Raw genomic sequence first — 9,567 nt, 5'->3', positions numbered from 1 at the left:
GGCGGGCTACGTCACCCAGCGAGCTTTCCTTATCGGGACTCCCTGGCCCACATCCTGTGTCCATATTTGGGCATTTACGTCACAGCGACCGGGCCGGGGACTCCAGAAATGGAAGCGGCCCCGGGAGGCGGAAGACCCGCGCCAGCCCAACAGCCAGTATATAAGTGGGGGCTGCGGGCTGGGGGAGCGGAGCTGCACCTTACTTAACGCGAGGAGCAGGAACCTGGACCCTTAGCAGCCGCTCCAGGGGGGAATCCCCAGAGCCCCCAAGCCCTACAGCCTAGCAGATCTCGATTCCCCAAAGCCCAAGACTGGGAGGCAGGATCCCTCCCGCCGCAGAGTACCTGTAGGGAGCCGGGATCGCCATTCCCCTACCTCCTAGAGATAGAGTCCCTAGGGCCCCTTCTGTGCGCTTCCCCATCCTTGAATTCGAGGCCCCCATTCCGCCATGCTGAACATGAGCGAATTCTGCCCAGAAGCGCTTTTCGCCAAGTACCCCGAGGGATGCGTTGAGACCAGCCCGGAGACTTTGCGACCTGGGAGAGACCCCTCCCTCGCTGGCTTCCCGGGAGGTAAGGAGATTCCCCCCAAACACAGACACACAAGCTAAAGAGAGAAAAGAAGTCCCTCTTTTCTCAGTGTGGGGCAGTATGAAGGAGAGCCAGGCTCCGCAGGTGGCGGTAACGGGAATGCATGGGTGGAATAGATGGATGGATGGATGGATGGATGGATGGATGGATGGATGGATGGATGGATGGATGTGCGTATGCGTAGGCAACTAGGGAACTGAAACATTGCTATGCACAATGGTGCGGGGAAATCGGGGGAGGGAAGGTTGAGGCCGATGGAGGTGGGAGCTAGGGACGGTCCCTCTCCCCCCCCCAAGTCCCCACATCAACAATGCTGCCATCTCAGCGTGAGCCCTTGCGCTTATCAAGGTCCATCTGCGTGGGCATGCGTGTGTTCCTCCGTATGCATGTGAGAGATGTTGTGTGTGTGCGTGGTCATCTTATGTGTGATCCTCTGTCCGTGCCCCAATGGCTTGCTCCCACCTAGCTATAGAGCTGCAAACATGCCTTGAGTCTGGCGAGCTTTGGTGTGACTGCCTGAAGGCACAAGCCTGGTGCAGTAATATTTGTGCAAGGGGGGGGAGGGGAGTGAAACCTTGTGCACTAGTGTTCTCGGGGACAACACAGCGCAGTCTGAAGTCGTTGTCAAGTCAGAGTCAGGTCTCCTGAGCTTAGAAATGTGCGTCCCTGACCCCCTCTCCTTCCCCCTTCTCCCTTCCCATCTACCCTCTAATGCCCTCGGTCTCCGTTATTGTCTTCCTGCAGGTGACTTCCTGAGCTCTGCGCTGAGTGGCGCTTGTGACACCTCAGATTATTTCTTTCTAGAGGGTCCCTCTCCCTCACCCCAGCCTGGCCTCAGTTATACTGGCAGCTTCTTCATTCAGGCCATTCCTGAACACCCACACGACCAGGAGGCCCTGTTCAACCTCATGTCGGGGATCCTTGGCCTGGCTCCTTTCCCTGGGCCGGATGGGGCGGTCCCTCGGGCTCCTCTGGACACCCTGTACGCTACTAGCCCGGACACCTCACTGGCTGGGCCCTTGGATCTCTTCCCCGCTGACCTGGGCTCCGCCACCCCCTTTCCGGAGACGCCATGGGAGACTTCGCCGACTACGGGCACCTCACCCCAGTGCCTCTATGAGCCCCAGCCGTCCCCACCAGACGTCAAGCCCGGCCTCCGAGCCGCTCCAGTCTCCCCTGCCTTAGATGCCGCTCCGGCCTTCAAAGCCCCTTATGGGCCTTGGGACCTCTTGTCGGCAGGCGCTCCAAGTTATCTGCCCCAGGGAGGCTACCAGCCTAGCCCCGAGGCTGGCTTCCCCCCACTGGGCTCCAAAATCGAAGATCTGCTGCAAATCAGCTGTCCAGCGGACCTGCCGGGTCCGACCAACAGAATCTACGCTGGCACCTACGATGCCTTCTCTCTATCCAGCTCCAGTCAATTGCCCTCGGGAGACTTTGGGGAAGGGGGCGAGGGCCTCCAGCCAGGGCTCAGCCTGAGCCCCGCCGGGGAGGGCGGCAGCGGTGGGGACCTCCTAGCCCGGGCCCAACCTTCCCCACTCAGCCTCACCCTCCCTGGCCCAGCCTCAGACTTCTCGGTAGTGCCACCAAGTACAACTGATTTCCCAGGGGCTGCGCAACTCCCACCACCGACGGCAGCACAGCAGCAATCTCAACCACCGCAGCCGCCGCAGCCGCCGCAGCCGGCACAGGCTGAGCCTAGGCGTAAGGGGCGGCGAGGCGGCAAGTGCAGTCCTCGCTGTTTTTGTCCTCGGCCCCACGCCAAGGCCTTCGCTTGCCCGGTGGAGAGCTGCGTCCGGAGCTTCGCCCGCTCAGACGAGCTCAACCGCCACCTTCGCATCCACACTGGTCACAAACCTTTCCAGTGCCGGATTTGCCTGCGCAACTTCAGCCGCAGTGACCACCTCACCACGCACGTGCGCACCCACACGGGTGAGAAGCCCTTTGCCTGCGACGTGTGTGGCCGTCGCTTCGCGCGCAGCGACGAGAAAAAACGTCACGGCAAAGTGCATCTGAAGCAGAAGGCTCGGGCTGAGGAGAGACTCAAGGGGCTGGGTTTTTACGCATTGGGCCTGTCCTTCGCAGCCCTCTAAGTTCTGGCTCGTTTCACCCTGCAGCGTACTGGATAACCACAGTGGCCCTGCGCCATGAACAGAGACAGTCTACTTTTGGCACTGATGTCAGGGGACCAAATTCTCCACTACCTTCGTTATCGCCCTGCCCTTTGAGTTGAGGAGCAGAACCCCAAGAGTCCTCCAATCCCATTTCTCTAATAGGTCCCCCAATCCCTCTCCCCACCCCGATCCCCTTTCCCTACTGCCACTCCAGACCAACGCCAGGGGGCGATCTTAATTTTGCTCGGCTTTGTCCGAGGGTAGCGCAAGTTGGTTTCAGTGAGTGTGCTCGGCCAAGCCCGGATGGTTGTCTGTTCAGCACCACCGCCCGAGGACAGCTCCTCCGAAGCTCTTGGCCCAGGGAGCCCTATCTCTCCCACCAGGCACTTTCTTTTCACAGACTCAGGACACAGACGATTGTCTTTTCTACTCTGGGCCTCGACTCCCCTCACCCTCCCCCCACCCAGACGCGGGGTGCTGACGGAGGTATAACCTTCGATCCTGCCCACTGAATGGGGTAGGGAGAGTGTTTCTTTGTACAGATCCGTCTGAGCAACCCTCGGGTACAGCGTTGGGTTTTCTGGCTATTATTTATTTATCGATTTTGTAAAGCAGATGCTGCTCTCAGGCAGGTGATAAAGCTGTGTTTATTTTTGCAATTAAAGCGTTTGTGCAAAAAAAAAAAAAATGTCCAGTTGCTGGCTTCCTTCAGTTTTCTGCAACCTGCTGCCCTCCCCCACTCTGTACTATGAGATTCCTTGTCTGTCCCTGTTCACTATAAGCGAACCTTCAGTCTGATAGGCAGACTGCCTGAGAGCTCCTTCCCTCACGGAGAACCTGATCCGAAGGAAAGAGACTCAGCCTTTGCCTTCAGAAAGTTGGTTTGATAAGGGGCACGAGGAGGACCTTGGCTCTTCAGAAGCTCATCTGATGGGGACGATAGGACACACTCAGAGAAAGAGAATCAGGTACATAACAGAGCACTTCACAGGACTGTTGTAAGGATCAGATGAAAGGTGTATGTAATAAAAATTTCCCAGCTATTATTATGTAACTTACCGTGGACCAGCCTATTGGGAAATGGGTAGAGTCTGTTCCTGGAGGAAGTGGATCCCAGATATTTACCCCTCTATACATATCTGAATGACATGCATAGAACAATATGGCTTAGAGGCTAGATTGCTAGCTTTAGGACTTGTGTTAAATCTTACCCAGGAATTAGCTGTGTGACTCTAGGCAAGTCACTTCATTTCTCTGACCCTCCATTTCCCTATCAGCAATATGAAAATAGTAATGGCACCTACTCACGAAGCTGGTGTGAAGATTAAATAAGATATTATGTTGTACATAAAGCAAAGCAATTTGCAAACCTTAACATGCACTATAAATTGTCAGCCATTATTATTGTTATATAATATCACATCCAGTCAGAGTGGTGGAAGAAAGGAGTACTTTGGGGGAGATGGAAGCAACATGATATCATAGGGTGGAGTTAATCTGGGAAGGTCTCCAAAAGGAGGTGAGTGGCGGAGATGAGTTTGGAAAGAATTCAAAGACTAGATTTGGCAGCAGAAAAATAAGGAAAGCTGGTTTTCAAAATCATGCCAGGCTAACTGGACATAATGATAATAATATACATGAAATGTAGTCTCTGACATAGCCTTACTGCGTATGTAAAAGAATCACAGGCCCTTGAAATGATGCAAATTAAATCCCTCCTTTTACGGATAATGAAAAGCAATCATCTCTATTACACATAACAATGATGATAACAAGAACTCATTTATATAGCACCCGACCATGTATTCCAGTGGGTATTGTAACACATCATTATTCCCATTTTACAGAGCTAGAAGCAAAATGTGCCTGGGAGTATACATGTATCTACACATATGTGTGTGTACATATATGTATGTATGTATATGCATGATGTATAGAGGCATTATATGAATATATAGATATATAAATATTTTATAATATATACACACACAAAAAATAAAAAGATGGTTCCTATATCTAGTTGCTTATCCATAAAGAGATCCCAAGTGAATTTCCTATTTAATGTTTGGTTCCATGTTCCTGAGACCTTTTCACCCACTAGCCTGATGGTAATGTTGATAGCTGACAAGCTATATGGGGCTTTTAAGATTTGCAAAACAGCAGAAGAGTGGAGTAGTGGAATAAGTGTTGAGCTTGGAATCAAATAAGGCTCAAGTACTTCAAATCTGCAACTTATTTCTTGGTGTTACCTTGATTTCCTCATCTGCAAAATAAGGGTAATAATCCCTGTATTGCTTGTCTCACAGAGTTGTAGGGGAAAATGCTTTCTAAATGGAAAAGTACTAGATCTGTGTATGTTATTTTTAAGAATAGGGAATGGGAGCACTCAACCTGTGATCCCACAAGGCCATAAGGTGAGGAAAATCCCTCTACCAATGCTGGTTGGCACTTCTCTACAACCTAAAATCTTAGAGACTTGTTCAAGGTCACATAGTCATTATGTATCATGAACAGGATTTGAACATAGGTCCTCCTGGTTTCTATCCACTAGACTGAGGTGCGGGAACCTGCAACCTCGAGGCCACGTGTGACGCTCTAGGTCCTCAAGTGCAGCTCTTTGACTGAATCCAAACTTCACAGAACAAATCCCCTTGATAAAAGGATTTATTCTGTAGGACTTGGACTCAGTCAAAATGTCACACCCAAGGACCTAGACGTCACTAGTGATTAGACTCTGCTGCCATTATTGTTATCGTTATAAGTTTGTGTTCTGTAAGAATTAAGGAATTGGATTATGACTTCAAAGGTCTCTCCCATTTGGACATTTTGTGAGACAGCTGAGATCCTGGTCACTGAGAAAGGTGGATCATAGAAATGAGGCACAAGTTTGGGGTACACTCTGGATCTCACTCTCAAAGCATTCTCTTAATAATGGTTTAATGCTGCTTTTCCTCTAGGTTTACGTTTAACAGCCTTGCTGGGATACAGTAGTTGCTTAACATGGTCAGGGGAAGGATTACTCCTGACAAATAGGAAAGGTCCCCCTCCCCAGATCTACTTCCTTTTTATACAAGCTCAGGAGTTCTTGCTATGTGCCTCTCCATTCTGCAGTGAGCTTTTGAATCTCCTTTTCCATTTGGCTAATTCTGCTTTTGAAAGCATTCTTCTCCTCATTGGCTTCTTGAACCTCCTTTGCCAATTGAGTTAGCCTATTTTTCAGGGTGTTATTTTCTTCCGCATTTTTTGGGTCCCCTTTAGCAGGGTGCTGATTTGTTGTTCATACTTTGCTTGCAAGTCTTTTATTACTCTTCCCAGTTTTTCCTCCACCTCTCTATCATGATTTTGAAAATTGTTTGGGCTCTTTAAGACCTTTTCCCAGAACTGATCCCATTGAGTGGGCTGGGATTTAGAAGCACTGACTTCCGTGTCTTCCCCTGATGGTGAGCACAGCTCTTCCTCATCAGAAGGGAGGGGAGGAGAAACCTGCTCACCAAGAAAGTAACCCTCAATAGTCTTGGTTTTTTTCCCTTTTCTGGGCATTTTCCCAGCCAGTGACTTGAGCTCTGAATATTCTCCTCACACCCACCTTGCCTCTGGATCCTCCCAGCCTGCGCTTGGGGTCTGAGAATCAAATGCTGCTCCCAGCCTCGGGGCTTTGGCAGAGGCAGGGCTGCTATTCAGTGTGAGATCAAGTTCAGCTGCCTGGGTAGGGGCAGGGCCGCCTCACGGGCTCAGTTCCCTCAGGGGGTTTATGCAGAGACCTTCAACAATGGATCTGGGCTCCTGCCTGCTTGGGGAGCCCTGGTATGCTCCCGCCTCCGCTGTTGCCTTCCGAGGGGGCCTGAGTATGGGGGCACCCCACTCCCCTCTCGACCCACCAAAGAGACCTTCTCACTGACCCCTGTCACCTGTGGGTGGAGGGACCCCCATGGCCGCTGGAGATCCTGTCCCTGAAGCCCGCTTGGATCTTTTCCTCTCGGTGCCGTGGCAGGGCTATACTCAGCTCCCAGTCCCAGCTCCCAGTCCCAGCGCCCAGTCCGCGGTGCGAAGGACCTTTTGCGAAAGGTTTGCAGGTCTCTCTGGAACAGAAATCTCCCTCACTCCAATTTTCTGTGGCCTCTGGGTGCAGAATTCGCCGTGAGTTACTTCCCTGTAGCCGTTCTATGGGTTGTGGGTTCGGAGCTATATGTATGTGCGTCTTTCTACTCTGCCATCTTGGCTCCGCCCCGTGCCTCTCCATTCTGGAGCCAAACCTAACACACACACACACACAATTTCCCCAACAGCCACTAATGGGAACAAATAGTTCACATTTATGTAATACTGAAAGGTTCTTTCCTCACAACAATCCTGTGAAGAAGGTAGTGTGAATATTATTCTCATTTTACAGGTGAAGCAATTGAAGCAACTGACTTGCCCAGAAGCATAGCCAAGTAATGTTTAGAACCAGACTCAAATTAGGGTGTTGTGTCTCTAAAGCCAGTGCTCTCTCCATTTTACCAGGCTGCCCTAGGCCTGGTGAATTCTAAAGGTAAAGATAATCTGTCTGTCATCAGAGATTAATTTCTATGATAAAGTACAATCTCCTAAAATTCAAGGGAACTGGATACTTGGTCCCTTCTTCTGATGCATCCCATGTTCTGTCATTTCTGGTGATACTTGTGTTTGCCAAATAAGGAACATGAACAATGGGAGTCTAGAGAGGTTCCTCGTTGGTCCCCTAGTCACCATGAGAAGGAGACTGTGCCAGAGAGTATTGGCCGTTGAGCTAAGAGACCACCTACTCAGAAGGCTTAAAGTAAAAGTCAAAATACCTACCATTTGATCTTTCTTCTTCCATGTTTCAAAGTGTGGTTTGGAAGATCCATCAATTCTCTCCTGAACTTCCAGCAAAAGCACAAGAGGATTTCTCTCTCTTTCCCACTTCCTCAAGAACAGTAAATGTGGCTACAGACAATATGATAGTGAGAGAATGTTTTACTAAGTTGAACCTGAGACTGGATCTCAAATCTTTCACTGCTTCTTCTGCTTTTCCTGGGCACAGGTAACCTAGCATCAATCATGAAAAGAATGTTCGTAGACTTGATAGCTACCTCATGAGCTGAAGAGGTCTAAAATCATTGTAAGGTTCAGTCAAGGCACTGGTTGCCCAGTGGAAAGCGCTTCCTACAGCTTTGTCTTGAGGAAAAGATCATCACCACCACCCCAAAGAGAATGAGCCATGCATTCCTGGCTGGGCAGGAGATGGGGGTCTTGAATGAATACTCACATAGTACATATCTAAAGTAACTGCTCAGCAACCCCAAACCTCTCCTGGAAGTCTTTGCCTCCCAAGAGAGTATAAAAGTAATTTTATGCTTTAACTATCTGTCAATGAATGCATTTGTTATATGCACTTCCTTTGTGGCAGAAGAAATAAATAGTTGTTCTATGAGGATCTGTTATCTTCTCAGAGAGTTTATAGAAAAGGTACTCAATGTACCCAAGGAGGGTGGCAAAGTGGATAGAGTACCAGGAGTCAGGTATGAGGAGTCCAGCCTGGAGTCAACAGTACTCATCTTTCTGAGTTCAAATCTGGCCTCAGATACTTCCTAACTGTGTGATCTTGGACAAGTCACTTTATCCTGTTTGTCTCAGTTTCTTCATCTGTAAAATGAATTGGAGAAGGAAATGGCAGACCACTCCAGTACCATTGTCAAGAAATCTCCAAATAGGGTCACAAAGAGTTGGATATGACTAAAAATACTGAATAACAAAGTAGAATGGATGAAATAAGGAGGCAAGTGAGTAAGAGTTCACTAGAGTTCTTCGAACAAAGGTCAGATGAATGCTTCTCAGAAACACTGTTGAAAGGTTTCCTGGTCCACTGCCTATCAGACTAGGTGACCTCAGATGTCTGACTATGAGTCTGAATTCCTCAGATACCCATTCACAGGACTAAACTCTCTGAGAAGATAACAGGTCCTCCTGGCTGGTATGCTCTTTCACCCCTCAAACATAATACAGCCACAGTTTTGTCCCTCTCTCCCAGACACTTATCAATGTATTCTTTCCTATTACAGTTATCTGCATTCATCTGTTAGCCCCATGCTATGAGTTCCATGTCTAATCAACACTGTATACTGCCATGATCACTCCCCTACCTAACACTGGGCTCCAAACACAGAAGGCACCTAATTCGTGTTTGTTGAATTAAATGAATAGAATCTCAGGAAGTGAAGAAACCTCAGAAGTCCCCTAGTTGAACCTGTGCCTTAACAAGAAGGCCTCCATGATATCTCTGAATAAATGAACATCAAATTTTGGCTTAAAGTCTTTCAGTGTCAGGGAACCCTTTGCCCCCTAAGGCAACCCATTACACTTTCAGATCACTATAAAGAAAAAGAAGCTTTTTGAGCCTAAGTCAGAAACATTTCAACTTCTCCCCATGGCTTCTTAGTGTTCAGCCTTTGGAGTCAAATAGAACAGGTTTAACACCTCTCGACAAGAAGAACACTCGCTAACAGTTCTAGAGATTTAAGATTTACAAAGTGCTTTGCATGTATTATCTCATTTAATCCTCACAACAACCCTGTGAGCTGGATACTATTATTATACCTATTTATAGAGAAGGAAAGTGCGCAGGTCATTCATTGACAAGGTCTGAGGTAAAAGGCAAATAAACTCTTGTGCCACCTAGCGGCTACTGGGAGACATCTTTATATTCTGGAAGGTAACGATGAATTCCCCCGTCCCCACCTCCCCCCAACTCATCCCGTTTTCTGTTCTCCTCATGTAAACATACCTGTATACAAATTTTGTTGGTTTGCGTATATAAATATATATATATATAGAGAGAGACACTAGACCTAAGAATTCACTGGGCT

General features: G+C 48.8%; 1 protein-coding gene across 1 annotated transcript; it reads left to right on the top strand.

The window, feature by feature from the left end:
* Window positions 1-221: 221 nt before the first annotated feature.
* EGR4 (early growth response 4) lies at window positions 222-3,341 on the top strand. Its single transcript, XM_072646828.1, has 2 exons — window positions 222-572; window positions 1,335-3,341. The coding sequence occupies exons 1-2, from the start codon at window positions 449-451 to the stop codon at window positions 2,678-2,680; spliced, it is 1,470 nt and encodes a 489-aa protein (XP_072502929.1). The 5' UTR covers window positions 222-448; the 3' UTR covers window positions 2,681-3,341.
* The last annotated feature ends 6,226 nt before the right edge of the window (window positions 3,342-9,567 follow it).

Source organism: Notamacropus eugenii, chromosome 1, assembly GCF_028372415.1.
Source record: "Notamacropus eugenii isolate mMacEug1 chromosome 1, mMacEug1.pri_v2, whole genome shotgun sequence".
Taxonomy (NCBI): Eukaryota; Metazoa; Chordata; class Mammalia; order Diprotodontia; family Macropodidae; genus Notamacropus; species Notamacropus eugenii.
This window is presented reverse-complemented; position numbering and strand designations above follow the sequence as displayed.

Excerpts from the sequence above, each read along its gene's own strand:
- EGR4 (XM_072646828.1), top strand. The coding sequence starts at position 449 with ATGCTGAACATGAGCGAATTCTGCCCAGAAGCGCTTTTCGCCAAGTAC. Across the intron at positions 573-1,334 it reads CCTCGCTGGCTTCCCGGGAG|GTGACTTCCTGAGCTCTGCG; the intron begins GTAAGGAGATTC and ends GTCTTCCTGCAG.